General features: G+C 42.3%; 2 protein-coding genes across 2 annotated transcripts in view; both read right to left on the reverse strand.

Annotated features, from left to right (window-relative positions):
• Positions 1-13,694, reverse strand: part of si:ch211-59o9.10 (uncharacterized protein LOC561841 homolog) — a 25,619-nt gene extending 11,925 nt beyond the window's left edge. The window contains exons 1-4 of the mRNA XM_039807797.1: positions 13,589-13,694; positions 12,680-12,906; positions 10,940-10,997; positions 8,443-8,812 (exon numbers count right to left, since the gene is read on the reverse strand). Of these exons, the coding sequence (XP_039663731.1) occupies positions 8,443-8,812; positions 10,940-10,997; positions 12,680-12,813 (562 nt within the window). The 5' untranslated portion in view covers positions 12,814-12,906; positions 13,589-13,694. The remainder of the gene's footprint in view (positions 1-8,442; positions 8,813-10,939; positions 10,998-12,679; positions 12,907-13,588) is intronic.
• Positions 13,695-17,329: 3,635 nt separating this feature from the next.
• LOC120563572 (protein NLRC3-like) overlaps positions 17,330-20,000 on the reverse strand; it is a 12,759-nt gene continuing 10,088 nt past the window's right edge. Inside the window, exons 6-8 of the mRNA XM_039807811.1 lie at positions 19,823-19,996; positions 19,133-19,306; positions 17,330-18,094 (exon numbers count right to left, since the gene is read on the reverse strand). Coding sequence (XP_039663745.1) covers positions 18,085-18,094; positions 19,133-19,306; positions 19,823-19,996 — 358 coding nt within the window. The 3' untranslated portion in view covers positions 17,330-18,084. The remainder of the gene's footprint in view (positions 18,095-19,132; positions 19,307-19,822; positions 19,997-20,000) is intronic.

A 20,000-nucleotide genomic window follows, 5' to 3' on the forward strand; every position in this document is an offset into this window, starting at 1 on the left:
TCAGGTGCATTCTGGGTGCGAGGTGTGGGCTGGTGCTACAGGGAGGTGTGTTCAGGTGCATTCTGGGTGCGCTGGTCTTACAGGGAGGTGTGTTCAGGTGCATTCTGCGGTGCTGGTGCCCTAGGGAGGTGTGTTCAGGTGCACTCTGGGCGTGCTGGTCTTGAGGAGGTGTGTTCATGGGTGGTAGCGTTCTGCGGAATTATTGCTATCTTGAGGCAAGCGAGGAAGTGGTAACACCATTGACCAACAAAACCCTGGTCTAAAGTCAATACGCAGCATTTCATTGTTATTTTAACAGAGCATTAGTAAAATGCTCCTAGGCTCGGTGCACAGCAAATTGCACACTATGCTTGTTACACACACAGGGGCACAGCAGCCCACACACACACACCTGCATACACACACAGGGACACACAATACAAAGCGCACACACACACTACCCACACACACAGCAGCACCCCCCCCGCTCCCCGGCTTGCCCTTCTCCGCCGCCACACACACACACACACACACACACACACACACACAACACACACACACACCCCCCATGCCACACAGAGACACACACAGACTACGCTGAAGATTACAAATAAAATATTGGGTGTAAAATCCTCCATCATTAACAGCAATGCTCCAAGGTCCAAACGCGCTCTGGCACAGGGAATGGGGAGATGATCCTGATTGGTTGATGAATGGGGATGATCTCTGATTGGTTGATGAATGGGAGATGATCTCTGATTGGTTGATTGCATGTTACCTACACGCTTCGCTAAACACTTTCACCAGCCGCACACCTGTCGCGCTTACATCATTAAAATAAAGACCCCGCAGTGTTTATCACTGTCGTGTTCGATAAAAACGGTATCTCTACAGAACAGGGAAACACAAGAAAGGTTTTTTTGTTTTTCCATCCTGCTTTCAAACCACAATTAATTATATATCATAAAACAGAAAAAGAGTGGGTTAAGAAAAAGCTCCCGTGTGTGTTTGAATGATCTTACCGTCTTCAAAGGGGACCAGAGGAGAAACAGCAGCCAGCAGATGAGGCATCCAGCTGGGCTCCATGTAGGGATAATACGAGAGGAAGACAAGTCACTGCCTTCAGTTAGCGAAATGCACTTCCTGTCATCACGATGACAGATAAGATAAGACATTACAACACGTTTACAAGGGTTACAATTTTTATTTACAAATTCAAAAAAGTGACAGAAACTGAAAAAAAGTGTCCAAGGGACAATAGCAACGAAAATGTCCCAAGAAGGGACAAAGACACAGAAAAGGTGTCAATAATCAATAATAATAATAATAAAATACTAAGTTGCATCAGACTTTAATGCACTTCCCTGTCATCCACGCCTGACAAGATAAGACTTTACTACCGTTACCAGGGTTACAGAAAAGAGTGTGTCTTAATGCCAATACTAAGCTGAAGACGCGTTAGATACACAAAGGACGAAGACAGGGTCATTGGAAAATAAGTGTCCAAAAAAGGCAAAACATAGAAAGTGTCCAAAAGGACAAAACCGAAACAAAATGTCCCAAAAGGGACAAAACGTAGAAAGCTGTCCAAAAGGACAAAAACTCGCGAAAATGTCCCAAAAAGGGGACAAAAACATAAAAGAGAAGTGTCCAAAAGCAAAGCAGTCAAAATCGTAAGTCCCAAAAAGAGTGAAAACAAAACATAGAAAAAGTGTCCAGGAAAGGACAAAAACTGAAGAAATTGTCCCAAAAAGTGACCACCAAAACATAGAAAAAGTGTCAAAAAATGGACAAAACCGAAGAAAAGTCGCAAAAAGTGACAAAAACATAGAAAAAGTGTCCAAAAAGGGGACAAAAACTGAAAAAAAGTCAAAAGTGACAAAAACATAGAGAGGTTATCCAAAAGGAGCGTAAAAACTGACGAAAATGTCCCAAAAGTGACAAAAACATAGAAAAAGTGTCCAGAAAAGGACAAAAACTGAAGAAAATGTCCCAAAAGTGACAAAAACATAGAAAAAGGTGTCAAAAAGGACAAAACTTGGAAAATGTCCCAAAAAGGTGACAAAAACATAGAAAAATGTCCAGAAAAGGACAAAAACTGAAGAAATTGTCCCAAAAGTAACAAAAAAAACAGAAAAAGTGTCAAAAAATTGACAAAAACTAAAGTCCAAAAAAGTGACAAAAACATAGAAAAAGTGTCCAGAAAAGGGACAAAAACTGAAAAAAAAGTCCAAAAGTGACAAAAAAATACAGAAGTGTGCCAAAAAAGGACAAAAACCCTAGCGAAAATGTCCCAAAACTGACAAAAACATAGAAAAAGTGTGCCAGAAAAGGACAAAAAACTTTAGAAAATGTCCCAAAAAGTACGACAAAAGATAGAAAAAAGTGTCCAGAAAAGAAAGGGACAAAAACTGAAGAAAATGTCCCAAAAAGTGACAAAAACATAGAAAAAGTGTCCAGAAAAGGACAAAACTGAGCCAAGACAAAAACAAAAAAAGCGGAAAAAAAAGACAAAGACCACAGAAAAGTGTCCAATAATAATAATAAATACAAAGTTGCATCAGGACTTTAATGCACTTCTCATCGCTGATACAGATCAGACTTTACACCGTTACACCAGGGGTTACAGGAACGCGTGTTCTTGAATGCCAATACTAAGACGCAGAAGACGTGATAATTACCACACAGGACTCGTTACAGGAACTAAGAGAGGGTCATTGGAAAATAAGTGTCCAAAAAGTGACAAAAACTGAAAAAATTTCCCAAAAATTGTGACAAAAACAACAGAAAAAGTGTCCCAAAAAGGACAAAACTGAAGAAAATGTCCCAAAAGTGACAAAAAACATATGAAAAGTGTCTAATAATAATAATAATTACTAAGTTGCATCAGGAGTTACTATACACAACGGTGTGAGGTGTGTATCTCACGCGTGGTGGCTCTGCTGCTGCTGCTGCTGATGAAGATGATGATGATGATGCTGTTGGCTGTGGGACCTCCCCTGGTCAAACTGGGCCTCGTGGGGGTAAACAGAGCACCATGAACATCTGTATACACTGCACAGGTGAGTGGGTTGGATCTCAGGTGAAGGATTCTGACTACAGCTTTTGGGTAGCCTATGTTTTTTTATTGATAAATTTGTATCTGTATTCCCATTGACCATTTTTCCCATGTTTTTATGGTCTATGCACATTGTAAAGCAATAAGATGCATCAGACGTTAGATACACACAGGACTTTGTTACGGGGACGAAGAGAGGGTCATCGGTTAAATAAGTGTCCAAAAAAGGGACAAAAACTGAAAAAATGTACAAAAAAAGTGGTAAAAACTGAAAAAAAAGTGTCCAAAGAAAGGACTGAAACTGGAAATAATGTACACAAAAAGTGACAAAAACTGAAAAAATATCCAAAAAAAGGGGATAAAACTGAAGAAAATACCAAAAATGGACAAAAAACATAGAAAGTGTCCAAAAAGGGACGAAAAATGGAAGTAAAAAAAAAATGGACAAAAACTGAATAAATTGTCCCCAAAAAGGTACAAAAAACATAGAAAGTGTCCCAAAAGTGACAAAAAATGGAAGTAAAAAAATAATAATAATAATGGACAAAAACTGAATAAATTGTCCCCAAAAGTGACAAAAACATAGAAAGTGTCCAAAAAAGTGACAAAAAATGAAGAAAAGTCCCCCAAAAAATGGACAAAAACTCGAAAGGAAGTGTCCAAAAAGGGACAAAAACTGAAGAAAAGTGTTTAAATATATATATATATATATATATATATATATATATATATATATATATCAGGTGAAGTATTCTGACTACAGGTGAGTGGTTAATATATCTCAGGTGAAGTATTCTGACTACAGTGAGTGGTTAATATATCTCCAGGTGAAGTATTCTGACTACCAGGTGAGTGGTTAATATATCTCAGGTGAAGGATTCTGACTACAGGTGAGTGGTTAATATATCTCAGGTGAAGGATTCTGACTACAGGTGAGTGGTTAATATATCTCAGGTGAAGTATTCTGACTACAAGTGAGTGGTTAATATATCTCAGGTTAGGTATTCTGACTACAGGTGAGTGGTTAATATATCTCAGGTGAAGGATTCTGACTACAGGTGAGTGGTTAATATATCTCAGGTGAAGTATTCTGACTACAGGTGAGTGGTTAATATATCTCAGGTGAAGGATTCTGACTACAGGTGAGTGGTTAATATATCTCAGGTGAAGGATTCTGACTACAGGTGAGTGGTTAATATATCTCAGGTGAAAGGATTCTGACTACAGGTGAGTGGGTTAATATATCTCAGGTGAAGGATTCTGACTACAGGTGAGTGGTTAATATATCTCAGGTGAAGTATTCTGACTACAGGTGAGTGGTTAATATATCTCAGGTGAAGGATTCTGACTACAGGTGAGTGGTTAATATATCTCAGGTGAAGTATTCTGACTACAAGTGAGTGGTTAATATATCTCAGGTGAAGTATTCTGACTACAGGTGAGTGGGTTGGATCTCAGGTGAAGGGTTCTGACTACAGCTTTGGGTAGCTTATGTTTTATTTATTGATAATTGTATCTGTATTCTATCGACCATTTTTCCATGTTTCATTATTGTCTATGCACATTTAAAGCAATAAGATGCATCAGAGGCTATTAGATACAGGATTGTAGAGAAGAGGGGTCATCGGTTAAATAAGTGTCCAAAAAGTGACAAAAACTGAAAAAAGTGTCCAAAGAGAAGGACTGAAACTGAAATAATGTACAAAAAAAGTGACAAAAACTAAAAAAATATCCAAAAAAAGGGACAAAACTGAAGAAAAAGACCAAAAAATTGACAAAAACATAGAAAGTGTCCAAAAAGGGACAAAAAATGGAAGTAAAAAAAAAAAAAGAAAAAATGGACAAAAACTGAATAAATTGTCCCCAAAAGTGACAAAAAACATAGAAAAAGTGTCCAAAAAAATGAACAAAAACTGAAGAAAATCCAAAAAAATGGACAAAAACTGAAGGAAATGTCCAAAAAGTGACAAAAACATAGAAAAAGTGTCCAAAAAAAAGGACAAAAACTGAAGAAAAGTGTCCAAAGAAAGGACTGAAACTGAAATAATGTACACAAAAAAGTGACAAAAACTGAAAAAAATATCCAAAAAAGGGGACAAAACTGAAGAAAAGACCAAAAAAATGGACAAAAACTGAAGAAAAGTGTTTATGTTTATATATATATATATATATATATATATATATATCAGTTGAAGTATTCTGACTACAGGTGAGTGGTTAATATATCTCAGGTGAAGTATTCTGACTACAGGTGAGTGGTTAATATATCTCAGGTGAAGTATTCTGACTACAGGTGAGTGGTTAATATATCTCAGGTGAAGTATTCTGACTACAGGTGAGTGGTTAATATGTCTCAGGTGAAGTATTCTGACTACAGGTGAGTGGTTAATATATCTCAGGTGAAGGGTTCTGACTACAGGTGAGTGGTTAATATATCTCAGGTGAAGTATTCTGACTACAGGTGAGTGGTTAATATATCTCAGGTGAAGTATTCTGACTACAGGTGAGTGGTTAATATATCTCAGGTGAAGTATTCTGACTACAAGTGAGTGGTTAATATATCTCAGGTGAAGTATTCTGACTACAGGTGAGTGGTTAATATATCTCAGGTGAAGTATTCTGACTACAGGTGAGTGGTTAATATATCTCAGGTGAAGTATTCTGACTACAGGTGAGTGGTTAATATATCTCAGGTGAAGTATTCTGACTACAAGTGAGTGGTGAATATATCTCAGGTGAAGGATTCTGACTACAGGTGAGTGGTGAATATATCTCAGGTGAAGTATTCTGACTACAAGTGAGTGGTTAATATATCTCAGGTGAAGTATTCTGACTACAGGTGAGTGGTTAATATATCTCAGGTGAAGTATTCTGACTACAGGTGAGTGGTTAATATATCTCAGGTGAAGTATTCTGACTACAGGTGAGTGGTTAATATATCTCAGGTGAAGGATTCTGACTACAGGTGAGTGGTTAATATATCTCAGGTGAAGTATTCTGACTACAGGTGAGTGGTTAATATATCTCAGGTGAAGGATTCTGACTACAGGTGAGTGGTTAATATATCTCAGGTGAAGTATTCTGACTACAAGTGAGTGGTGAATATATCTCAGGTGAAGGATTCTGACTACAGGTGAGTGGTTAATATATCTCAGGTGAAGTATTCTGACTACAAGTGAGTGGTGAATATATCTCAGGTGAAGTATTCTGACTACAGGTGAGTGGTTAATATATCTCAGGTGAAGTATTCTGACTACAAGTGAGTGGTTAATATATATCTCAGGTGAAGTATTCTGACTACAGGTGAGTGGTTAATATATCTCAGGTGAAGGGTTCTGACTACAGGTGAGTGGTGAATATATCTCAGGTGAAGGGTTCTGACTACAAGTGAGTGGGTTGGATCTCAGGTGAAGGGTTCTGACCTGCAGGCTCGCGAGCGTATACGTGCTCCCCTCCTCCTGGAGCGCAGGCGGGCCGGCCTCGTCGTCGTCGCTGATGACGATCTCCTGCGCCGCTGCAGACGCAGAAACAGAAACCAACGATCAGGACCAAAGAGACGCAGGAGCAACGATTCAGCTCATTACGTTTCCCAAGTAAACTCTGATTTTCTCTTTTGTTCTGAATGAAAAAAATCAAGTTTAAAAAAAAGGTATAGCGGAGGATTTTCCCGAATTTTAGAAAAGATCCGCCCTCTGTACTTTTTGAAAAAAAGCACTCTGCCTGCTCCCGAGAGGGAACGCCTATTAAACGTGTGCACGAGAGTGCACTGTTTACAAGTCGCTGTCGGCATGGCTCATACGAGCTACTTTCAGAAAGAAGATTAGGAACAAATTGAGAGGTTATATTATTATACATGTTTAAAGTATTGATAATATATGTTGTTTTTATTTGTTGCTTGTATATCTGGAGTTGTAACGAAAATAATTTCCCCCTGGGATTATTAAAGTATTTCTGATTCTGATGTTTACCGTGTCTGCGCGGTGCGTGACTTGTGCCAGGGCTAGCATCGCTAATCATAGCTTACATCAACTTTCACTAGCAGTGATTTTAAATGGATTTCTCCAAATAGCCAAACTTTACCTGTCGATGGGGTAAAAACTTGGCGACTGAGGCATCAGTGGAGAGCCCACCCTGTGCTTTCAAGCCGCCAGGGTAAAATGCATTCTCCCAAAAACTCCGGTCTTGTTTCTTTCTTCAGAGGCCTTTCTCTTCTTGTTGCCTTTCGTAGACACTGCGTAGCTCACCACACATACACACCTGAAAGTATTCATGCGCAGAAAGCGAAAACTACCCTAGGGACGAGCACGTACCACGGCCTTACGTAGACATAGCGCCAGAATGATTGACAGCCAGGAGGACCAATAGTCTTGATGATCCACCCGGAAAAAGAAAATCCTCCACAATACCTTTAAATAGGGAAGTATTACGGCAAAGTTCACAGATGTATGTTTTGTTTTTTTACTGTTGATTTATTTAACTTCTTTTTTTAAGTTCAATAACTGCAACATCTTTCCAGAAGTCAACGAGTAATCGTGTTAAATTACCGTGATTTCAATATTGACCGAAATAATAGCAGCCCTAGACCAAAGTACCGATTAAATACATCAAGTTTCAGACAGAATACTCATCAGCTGGCCGGTTCAGATCGCTGCAACTTCAGCCACAACGTTCTCAAACTGTTCAGTTTCCATTAGTGCACGTAGAGGTGCTGAGCATGTGTGTGTGTAATGTCTCCATTAGTGCACGTAGAGGTACTGAGCTGTGTGTGTAATGTCTCCATTAGTGCGTAGAGGTACTGGTGTTTGTGTAATGTTTCCATTGCGCGCATTAGGGGTACTGGCGTGTGTGTGTAATGTCTCCATTAGTGCATGTAGAGGTGCTGAGCGTGTGTGTGTAATGTTTCCATTAGTCGCATTAGAGGTACTGGCGTGTGTGTGTAATGTCTCCATTAGTGCACGTAGAGGTGCTGAGCGTGTGTGTGTAATGTCTCCATTAGTGCACGTAGAGGTGCTGAGCGTGTGTGTGTAATGTCTCCTTAGTACCGCATTGGAGGTACTGAGCGTGTGTGTGTAATGTCTCCATTAGTGCACGTAGAGGTGCTGAGCGTGTGTGTGTAATGTCTCCATTAGTGCACGTAGAGGTACTGAGCGTGTGTGTGTAATGTCTCCATTAGTGCACGTAGAGGTGCTGAGCGTGTGTGTGTAATGTCTCCATTAGTGCACGTAGAGGTACTGGCGTGTGTGTGTAATTCCGGCCTGTGTGTAATGTGTATAATAACAATAATAACAGAGTGAAAACATTGTAAACATAGTAATTTCTCTTGCAGGATTAATAAAGTATAATTATAATATATTATTATTATTATTATTATTATTATTATTATTCTTCTTCTTCTTCTTCCTCACCTGTTGAGGCGTCTCCCTGCTCGCCGTTCAGCCATCTTTTCTCCTCCGCGGTGAGGAAGGACAGAGACTCGGCCGAGGCGGACGCCGCTGGCATCAGACTTTGCTTCAACCTCCGGCTGAGACAGGCAGGACTGGCTTCTCCCTCCACTTCCTCCTCTGATACTGGGGTGAGGAAGGAGGAGGAGGAGGAGGAGGAGGAGGAGGAGGAGGAGGAAGAGCATGACGCGGTCGGCCGCGGGGCTTCCAGCCAGGGGCCCAGATGAAAGGCTCGGAGAGAGGAAGCTGGGACGAAGCCCTGCTCCCCCATCGCTGCAGCCAGGCGTCTGCGTTTGGACTTATGTGGTCGCCCTGGAGACACGCCAGCAGCCGCCTGAGGACAGAAAGACAGGGGTCAACGTCAGGACACACAGAGGTCAACGTCAGGACACACAGAGGTCAACATCAGGATACACAGGGGTCAACGTCAGGACACACAGAGGTCAACATCAGGACACACAGAGGTCAACATCAGGACACACAGGGGTCAACAGGTCAACATCAGGACACACAGGGGTCAACATCAGGACACACAGGAGGTCAACGTCAGGACACACAGGGGTCAACGTCAGGATACACAGGGGTCAACGTCAGGACACACAGGGGTCAACATCAGGACACACAGAGGTCAACATCAGGACACACAGGGGTCAACATCAGGACACACAGGGGTCAACATCAGGACACACAGAGGTCAACATCAGGACACACAGGGGTCAACATCAGGACACACAGGGGTCAACATCAGGACACACAGAGGTCAACATCAGGACACACAGGGGTCAACATCAGGACACACAGAGGTCAACATCAGGACACACAGGGGTCAACATCAGGACACACAGGGGTCAACATCAGGACACACAGGGGTCAACATCAGGACACACAGAGGTCAACATCAGGACACACAGAGGTCAACATCAGGACACACAGGGGTCAACATCAGGACACACAGAGGTCAACATCAGGACACAAGAGGTCAACATCAGGGTCAACATCAGGACACACAGAGGTCAACATCAGGACACACAGAGGTCAACATCAGGAGACACAGAGGTCAACATCAGGACACACAGAGGTCAACATCAGGACACACAGGGGCTGGGGACAGAGGTCAACATCAGGACACACAGGGGTCAACATCAGGACACACAGGGGTCAACATCAGGACACACAGGGGTCAACATCAGGATACACAGGGGTCAACATCAGGACACACAGGGGTCAACATCAGGACACACAGGGGTCAACATCAGGATACACAGGGGTCAACATCAGGACACACAGGGGTCAACATCAGGATACACAGGGGTCAACATCAGGACACACAGAGGTCAACATCAGGACACACAGGGGTCAACATCAGGACACACAGGGGTCAACATCAGGACACACAGGGGTCAACATCAGGACACACAGAGGTCAACATCAGGACACACAGAGGTCAACATCAGGTCAACATCAGGACACACAGAGGTCAACATCAGGACACACAGAGGTCAACATCAGGACACACAGGGGTCAACATCAGGACACACAGGGGCGGGGACAGAGGTCAACATCAGGACACACAGGGTCAACATCAGGACACACAGGGGTCAACATCAGGACACACAGGGGTCAACATCAGGTACACCGGGGTCAACATCAGGACACACAGGGGTCAACATCAGGACACACAGGGGTCAACATCAGGTACACAGAGGTCAACATCAGGACACAGGAACATCAGGACACACAGGGGTCAACATCAGGACACACAGGGGTCAACATCAGGACACACAGGGGTCAACATCAGGACACACAGGGGTCAACATCAGGACACACAGAGGTCAACATCAGGACACACAGAGGTCAACATCAGGACACACAGGGCTGGGGACGGCGAGAATACAGTACAGTCCAAAAGTTTGGACACACCTTCTCATTCAGTGTGTTTCCTTTTTATTTTCATGACTATTTACATTGTAGATTCTCACTGAAGGCATCAAAACTATGAATGAACACATATTTATATATATATATATATATATATATATATTTATTATATCTTATATTTTAGATTCTTCAAAGTAGCCACCCTTTGCTTTTTGATAACTCTGCAAACCCTTGGTGTTCTCTCAATGAGCTTCATGAGGTAGTCACCTGAAATGGTTTTACCTTCACAGGTGTGCTTTGTCAGGGTTCATTAGTGGAGAGTTTTCCCTTATTAATAAAAAAAGCAAAGGGTGGCTACTTTGAAGAATCTAAAATATAAGACATGTTTTCAGTTATTTCACACTTTTTTGTTAAGTACATAATTCCATATGTGTTCATTCATAGTTTTGATGCCTTCAGTGAGAATCTACAATGTAAATAGTCATGAAAATAAAAAGGAAACACATTGAATGAGAAGGTGTGTCCAAACTTTTGGCCTGTACTGTACGTAAACACGGAGCCGAGTCTCGGTGCCGGGACTTACCGGGCTCAAGTGTTCCTCTGCGATGCGACGGTGTCTCCTCCGTTTGCCGAGCTGCGGGCTGGTAAACAAACACAAAACAAACAGATGTTAACATTAAAATCAACAGTTAAAATCCTGCTGCTGCTAACAGTCCCGGTTCTGGAGCTGGACATTTGAAGTGTTTTGTGTAGCTGCACGATATGATCAGCAGACAGAAGGCTACATTCATGTCAACACCCCATTAGTGGAGATCATCTGGCTCGATGGTGTTTTAAGCCCCCAACGTCGACTTGAAGGCACCTAACCATAACCATCGCCTTAAGGCCGCTTTATGGTTGTGCGTAGAATCGACAGCGTAGCCCTGCAGACCCCTCTGCGTCTACGCCGTAGCCTGACACGGACCTCTCGAAAAATTTAACTAACACGGGCTCCGGCTGCGTGTAGCGTTGCATTCCCTCCCCATGTCTTGGTTCTCCTTCTCCATCAACATGAGATCAAGGAGAGGGTTAACTTCTCCTGCTCCAGATCTCCCCCCGTGGTCAGAAAGAACAGGAGGAGACTCTTTGGTTCTCTCACTAGGACTCTAGAGTCACTACTCACTCTGGAGATAATCACCAGCACTCTCTCACTCACTTCTCCCTGCTTCACCAGAACACACACACACACACACACACACACACACACACACACACACACACTCTCACACACACACACACACACACACACACACACACACACACACACAGAAAGAACAGGGGACACCCTCACACACACACACACACACACACACACACACACACACACACACACACACACACACACACACACAGAAAGAACAGGGGACACCCTCACACACAGACACAGACACACACACACACACACACAGACACACACACACGCACACACACGCACAGACACTCACAGTAAGACAGACACACACATGCACGTACACAGAGAGACACACACACACACACACACACACACACACACAGAGAGAACACACACACACACACACACACACACAGAGAGAGACACACACACACACACACACACACACACACACACACACACACACAGAGAGAGAGACACACACACACAGAGAGAGAGACACACACACACACACACACATACATATAAACATCAGGCCACTTACGTAGGCTAGGGCGAAAGCTCTGCGTGGAACCTCCGCACAACCATAAAAAGGCCTTAATCCTAGTGTCTTCCAGGCAGCGCTGCCTGGAAGACGACGTTGGGGGCTTAAAACACCAAACACCTATCATCTTGCTGCAGAATAAATCTACCTACAGGTACAAATAGAGAAACCTGAACTACAGCGTTCTCTGTATTAATAACTATAATAACAGTTGTTGTTTGGCAGAACTTTGAGTCAAAAGAAGGCCATTCAAGAACAGCTACATGTTCAATCTGTTCAATGCTGATTGGTCTGGTGGTGGCGAGGACCCTAAACTATACACAACATGGCCGCTGTTACAACATCTGGTCTGAAACATCAGAAAGAATACGAGTTGTGCACGAAGGAATCTCCAGACAGCAGCCAGAATGCAGCAACTTCAGGTACAGCAAAGGAAGGACAGTCCCTGTTTACTTCATTCATGAGTTTACTGGGTTCATGGACTGAGGATGGGAGGAGGAGTCAGCACCATCTCAACCAGGGGGTTCAGGATTCAGCCGAACCACAAAAATCTGGATTCGGTGCATCCCTAATTTTTTTATATGTATGTAGACAAGCAGCCATGTTACCTGGGTGTTTCTGGGACCATGACGGAGAGATCATGGTAGATGCCATCAGCGGGGTCGAGAAGGCAGCCTCGGTTCAGACCTCCAGGACTCTCCGGCTCAGACGAACAGGGACTGCCTGGAAAATGCTCCTCCATGGCCGCCTCCTGCACTGTTAAAACAACTGGCTCCCGACTCTAAAAACGCCTCAAAACCGGACTCATGTCATCCGGGTGCTGATGACAACTCACCTGAGAAATAAAAGAAATTAGAGAAGAAGTTAACGACACAAACATAGCGCCGAATTATTAAGCTAACGTTACAGTGTCTACAAATGATAACAATAAAGGGACAATGAGCTCAAAATAGAAGACTACATAAAGACTAAAATAAAATGTGCGTTTTTGCGAGCGGACACCGGTAAAGTACAATACGCATAAAAGAACACATGAGCATAATGAGCATAGACGAGTTAAAAGACACAGCCAGATCATGACAGCTGGCGGGTTGATGGTATGAGGAAAAACATAACAAAAGCAGCATATAGACACAGGTAAAAGTGCCTAACGTTAGACGTACATTAGCATTGAAGCACAGACAAAAGCGCCGAGCAGGATTTGAAAGAAAAAGGTTAACGACACAAACATAGCGCCGAATTATTAAGATAACGTTACAGTTTCTACAGATCATAGTAATAAAGGGACAATGAGCTTAAAAGAGAAGACTACTTAAAGACTAATCTAAAATCAGCGTTTTTGTGAGTGGGCGCTGGTAAAAACAGACTGTGTAGCATTTGTTAGCTGAGTTAGCATACAGAGCTAACCAAAGTAGCTACAAATACACAAACACAACGATAAATCGATGTTGAAATCAATTAAACTTTACAGCTACCAATTATATCAACATTATAAACGGGATGTATGTTCGCTTTACCTAAACGTTAACGTCCTTTTTGTCGGTTTGTTAACGGACGAAACGACGGCGGTGAGAACTCGCTGCTGTTTGACTCACAACAGGAAGTAAACTTCAAAATAAAAGCGGGGAATTCCGGCGCAACACAAAAAAAAGTACCGAAATTTCAATTTAAAAGTTTCAATTTCACTTTTATTTTTCATATGAGAAAGTTTACTAAACAATACAAACTGTATAAAAAGCTGTGAACTGAATATGAGAGACACAGAACAAAGTCAGTCTTTAATATAAGTAGAATTTTAACGTATCTTTACTTTACGTCGTTATTTATATTTCTGGAAACTTTCCCTTTTGTGTGTGTGTGTCTGTCTCTGTGTGTGTGTCTGTGTTTCTGTGTGTGTGTGTGTGTGTGTGTGTCTGTGCATGTGTGCGTGCGTGCGTGTCTTTGTGTGTGTTTGTGTGGTCTGTGTGTGTCGGTCTGTCTGTCTGTGTCTGTGTGTCTGTGTGTGTCTGTCTGTGTCTGTCTGTCTGTGTGTGTGTCTGTCTGTCTGTCTGTCTGTCTGTCTGTCTGTGTGTGTGTGTGTGTGTGTCTGTCTGTCTGTGTGTGTGTGTGTCTGTCTGTGTCTGTGTGTCTGTCTGTCTGTGTGTGTCTGTCAGTGTGTGTGTCTATCTGTGTGTGTGTGTGTCTATCTGTGTCTGTCTGTGTCTGTGTGTCTGTCTGTCTGTGTGTGTGTCTATCTGTCTGTCTGTGTGTCTATCTGTCTGTCTGTCTGTGTGTGTGTGTGTCTATCTGTGTCTGTCTGTGTCTGTGTGTGTCTGTCTGTCTGTGTGTGTCTATCTGTGTGTGTGTGTGTGTGTGTCTATCTGTGTGTGTGTGTGTGTGTGTGTGTCTATCTGTGTGTGTGTGTGTCTATCTGTGTGTGTGTGTCTATCTGTGTGTGTGTGTGTGTGTGTATCTGTGTGTGTCTATCTGTGTGTGTGTGTGTGTGTGTGTGTGTGTTTGCCTCTTCTTTGTTCCTTGTGCTCCACTTACCGGTCTGGTTTTTCCTCTCCTTTTCAGACCGACACCACTAGACCTGTTTGCCGTTGGCTGCTGTCCCACCAGCTCCTCGCCTTTCTGTCGCGCCACCTTCCTGCTCGGATCCCTGAGAGCGTTTTGGACACGCGTGTCCTCCACCAGCGCAGCTCAACTGTCCTTGGCTGCTTTGTTTTTTTGACATTCATTAAAAGACATTTAAAACCTTTTCTATGTGTTGTGATACTGAACTGTGTTCTGGGTCATAGCCACAGCCATAACACAAACTCAGTTTCCCAGAGGGCCAGAATGGAAAATGAGAATCACATTAAGGGCCAGACATGGAGAGTTTGTGTTTATCTGCTGTGATCATCATTAGTTTAAAATTCGTGCTGACCACCACGAAAACGAGATAAACGTGTCTGTGTACACGAAGCAATAGATTAAATAACGTGAACATTTCACGAACTGCTGTGAGACTGGGCTAGAATGTTTGAATATAACGTTATAATATAATAATATAAACTACTGTGATCAGGATTTAAATGTAAGTATGTTTAATTAGGCTAAATATGGATGTTACACCTTCTTATTCCAGCTTATTATCACTAGTTAACTTATATTCTGAATGCATGGTCAAGAAAACTCATTTATATGAAATTATACCTACATTTTGAGTTAAAAAAGCTGAAATTTTGAATTACTTTGACTATTTCGACACTTGGACATTGCTTTTTTTTTGGCAGTTTTAACTCTTGATGCTTCTTTTTGGACAATTTTGACACTTTTTTTGTGCTTTGTTGGACGATTTTAACACATTTCAATGCACACTTACCTTCTGTCCAAAAAGGATAAATTAAAAGGATAAATTAAACCTAATTCTGTGCTACTAGATGTAGCACAGAATTAGGTGATAATTTATACTTTTGGCTAACTTAATTCAGTTTTTTTGGATCATCTTTTGGTTAAAAGAAACCCAAATTACAGATATAGATACTTTGAAAATGGGTCAAATTTGACCCGAGGACAACAGGAGGGTTAATGGTTTTGTAGACTAATCATATACAAAATAAAACATTTAGATGCTGACTTTCCAACAACATCCAGACATTGTAGTCAGCTGAAAAACTAAAGTGAAGCCTTGTTTCAGTTCAGTTCTTCTTTCTGTTTGATCAAAAGCAAATATACATCTGTTAAAATATGAGAAACAAATAAGTAACTTTATAAATGCGATATCAACTTCCATTTGTTATTTAGAAATAAGTGGGAATTAACTGTAATACTCCATCGATCCACAGGGCGGAGCTGCAGCAGAAACATGAACATTTAGATCAGTCCAGCTGTTGTCCTGAACACAAGGCATGTGTAGAGCGTGGACGAGTCTCAGGTCCACCATCCCAGACTCAGACTCTGACTCTGGGAGGTTTTAGGGGTGTCCAAGTGTCCTCAAAAGACATGGGATTATAGAACGCCGTATGAAAATATACTGACATTGAAGCAAGATGGTTTAATGAGAAATAAAAATATGCAACTGTGCAGGTAGAATGTGTCTGTGAGTGAATGTCATGCTGTGTATGCAGAGGTTTTAGAGCTGTCCAACTGTTAAAACACACAGTTATTAGGGAAAACCCAAAAGCGTTAAAAAAAACTGGTAAATAAGGAGAAGTATCACATGGGTGTTCGGCCATTTACACAGATACATTAAATTAACATTAAGGATTTAGGGTGGTATATAAAAACACATGAAATTAGAGGAGTCAAACCCACCTGGTGTATTGCTTAATGCTGCCGTTTTCACAAAAATGAGTAAGTTGAATATTTGGCTCGTGCGCTCTGTGAGAGAGTAGAGCTTAGATCAGGCCCAAGAAAAATCCAGCCCAACCCTACCCGAGCCCGTGCACGTTGTGTCCGAGCCCGGGCTGGCCCGACACATGAACTGTAATTATGAGCCCGATTTAAACCAGACAATGTTTTAATACGTGGGGCATCATAACTGAAGTTCTCAACTACAATTCAGAGTTGTTTGAACTTCAGAAATCTGTTTAGAATTATCTTAATGAATAATGCAACAAGGACGAAGCATGTACACTGCACTGTTAGTTTATTCAGACTGGAATGCATCGTAAATGGAGCCGAATGAATAAACATAAAAAAAAAAAACTTGACCCCTATCTCCCTCAGCCAATAGTGTGGGTAACAGATCAAGGCAGCAACATAATCAAAGCCCTGGAACCATACAGGAGACTTTCTGGTCTCGATCACCTAATTAATACTGTCCTTCTCCACGGTCTGAATGCTGAAACACTGGCAACAGTGGTGCAGATGGGGGAGACACGATGTAGCCCAGTTTACCTCACACTCAAGTCAGTGCAGGACATAGACCCAGAGCTACAGGAGAAGCTGGAGAGGCATAGCTAAGTAATGATTAAAAAAAACCCACAAATGCTTGATCAGGGGCCCGGCCGACGTTGCTCTTTCTACGGACTAGAAGAAGAAGAAGAAAAAGGTAAACAACGTCAGAACTGGCAGCAGCACTGACCTCAATGCTTCTATCTGATTGGATGAGCTACTTGGTGGGATTGAGCCTTTCATTCACCATAAAAGAACTCATCTTCTTCCCAAGAGGGAGTTTTTCCTCACCACTGTCGCACTGCTTTCTCTTGAGGGAATTACTGTAATTGTTGGAATTGTTGGGTCTTTGTAAATTATAGAGTGTGGTCTAGACCTACTCTATCTGTAAAGTGTCACGAGATAACTCGTGTTATGATTTGATACTATAAATAAAATTGAATTGAATTGAATTTTAACCCAGGAAGTTTACAGGAGAGACTTGCACTTGTCACTCTGAGAGTCCTGGCATCACGTTGTCGGCGAACTCGTTCAGGCCTCCTGTTTCCGCTTTGTCGCGCGCCGCTGAAAAAAAGAGAGCCGTGCGCAACCTCGGCTCGCGCGCCATAAATCCGGGCGCAACAGCAGGATATTACGTCATTTTGACGTCACGATGGCGCGCGCCACCTTGGATGCGTCTAGTATAATTCATGTGTTAGACGTTCAAGTCTTCCTTGGCTATGAAGTACAATAAAAGTACAATAAAAAGTCCCAAACCCACAGTTGTACCTAACAGGTTTTGTTGTGGTCAAGGTAAAGTTCTGTCCCAGTCCTGTGTAAACCACATGGAGCCCTCGCAGCCTCTCGCTCTCCGTCACTTACCAGGTGACCTCAGTAAAAGTAGTGAGGGATCAGGGTTTAAGGTCTCAGGGTGGAGATTGGGATTGGGCCTCGGTGTGTCTGCAGAGACTGTGGAGATGGATCAGAGGAACACACAGGGATGATGATGGACTCCACATTGTGTCTGACAGCGGAGCTCATCTCAGAGCAGCTCAGGCTGCAGCACTGCGAGTCATCCCAGTAACAAGGTTCAGTCAGAGCTGCTCTCTGGATCATCTGGACTCAGCTTATGCTCTCAACAGCTCCACCTTTCTGATCACTCTTAGTAAAACCTTCACCTCCACCTGATGAGAGAAGAAGACAACAGAAGAGATAAATGAGTGTTTCCAGAGAGTCCGTTCATCAGCTGTCAGTCAGTGACGCAGCACATCCAGTATAAAGAGCAGCAGAGACTTCAGTCCTGTTCAGACACCAAGTGGAGCGGCTGTGCAGCGCAGCCTGCTTCCTTTCAGCTCTCACGTTAATGTGTTGGAGTGAAGCTCACAGACCTGCAAAGACTTCAAGTCGGTGGACTCTAAAGATTTCACTGAAGTCCTAAACAGTGTTGGGAGTAAACAGCGTTATTTTTTCAGTAACGGAGTAATCTAATTAATTACTTTTCCCATCGTTGCAACGCCGTTATCGTTACTAAGAATGTAAAGTGCCGCGTTACTACAATTTGGTTGAATGAAGCGCGAGCTGTCAGGCTTTGGCTCCACATCAGCTACCTGGAGAGAGCAGGACACCGTTGCAAAGGCGATGATGATTGGCTGGGTGGGCAGATGCCCTGCTCACGCTGTCTCACCGCACGCTCTGACTACCACTAAACACAAGACAGCGACAATGGCGACGAGCCAGGGACATACAAAGGTAGCGATATGGCAGGCTGCAATCTATTGAGTTCAAATAAATACCAAATGTTCTAAAATACTGTATGTAGTGTTTTTATTGTTCAATCAGTTAATATAAACATCTTTGACGTTAAAGATCGTTATAAAACGTCCACAGTATTACTTTGCTGAGTAACTAATTACTTTTACAATGTGGTAACTGGGTTATTTAACTCAATTACTTTTTTGGAGAAGCAATTTGTAACTGTTACTAATTACTTTTTTAACGTAAGATGACCAACACTGAAGTCCTAAATGCATCATTACAGCAGAAACAGAGACAGAGACGTTCTCGGTATCGAGCCCTATTACCAAAATTATCATAACTACACGCTTTACTTTACTGAGAAGGTTGGAGGTTTACAGGAAATACTGGATCTTTGCTTAGATACTAATTGTGTTTAGTTCAATACTGCTGAAACCAGCATGGACTGACTCCAACCCTCTACTTACAGCAAAGTCTTCAGACTACAGTGTGGATTCTTCACAAGATCTGACAGCAGTGTCACATCTGAATCCTGCAGGTTGTTGTCACTCAGATCCAGCTCTCTCAGATGGCAGGGGTTGGACTTCAGAGCTGAGGCCAGAGCAGCACAGCTGATCTCTGACAAACTGCAGTTCATCAATCTGAATAAAGAATAGATGAAGTCGATAAAAATCCATTCATTTCTGCATTAAAATGTCTAAAAAACGACTATACCTATGTTATATATTTTATTGTATAAATCATATATCTGTATATCTGTATCAGTGTCTGTGTCCCAACTGACAGTGGCAGATGGCCGCCCACCAAGAGCCTGGGTCTGTCCAAGGTTTCTGCCTGTAAAATATTTTCCTTGCCAAATGCTCGCTCTTGGATTTCTGTATTTTTATTATTTATTTAAAAACATGATGGTGAATATGAGATGAAAATCAAGAGTTTAAGAGGTTCAGAGTGAATTATCCAGTGTAGGATTTTATTAAATGTGTAGCTCAACATCGCTCTGCCACAGTCAATGGACTAAACCACTGAAGAATAAAACAGACTTTAGCTTTAAGTTACTTAGTGTGGATCAGTATAATAAAAGTCTTATGTTTGTAGTTTAGTGTCACCACACTCACATCATATTAATCTCAGAACAAAAGTAAAACATGGTGTCTTACCTCAGAGTCTCCAGTCTACAGCAGGGACTCATCAGAAAAGCACACAGCAGCTTCACTCCTGAATCCTGCAGCTTGTTGATACTCAGCTCCAGCTCTCTCAGATGAGAGGGGTTGGATTTCAGAGCTGAGGCCAGAGAAGCACAGCTGATCTCTGACAACCTGCAGGCATTCAATCTGA

Source organism: Perca fluviatilis, chromosome 8 (genome assembly GCF_010015445.1).
Source record: "Perca fluviatilis chromosome 8, GENO_Pfluv_1.0, whole genome shotgun sequence".
Lineage (NCBI taxonomy): Eukaryota > Metazoa > Chordata > Actinopteri > Perciformes > Percidae > Perca > Perca fluviatilis.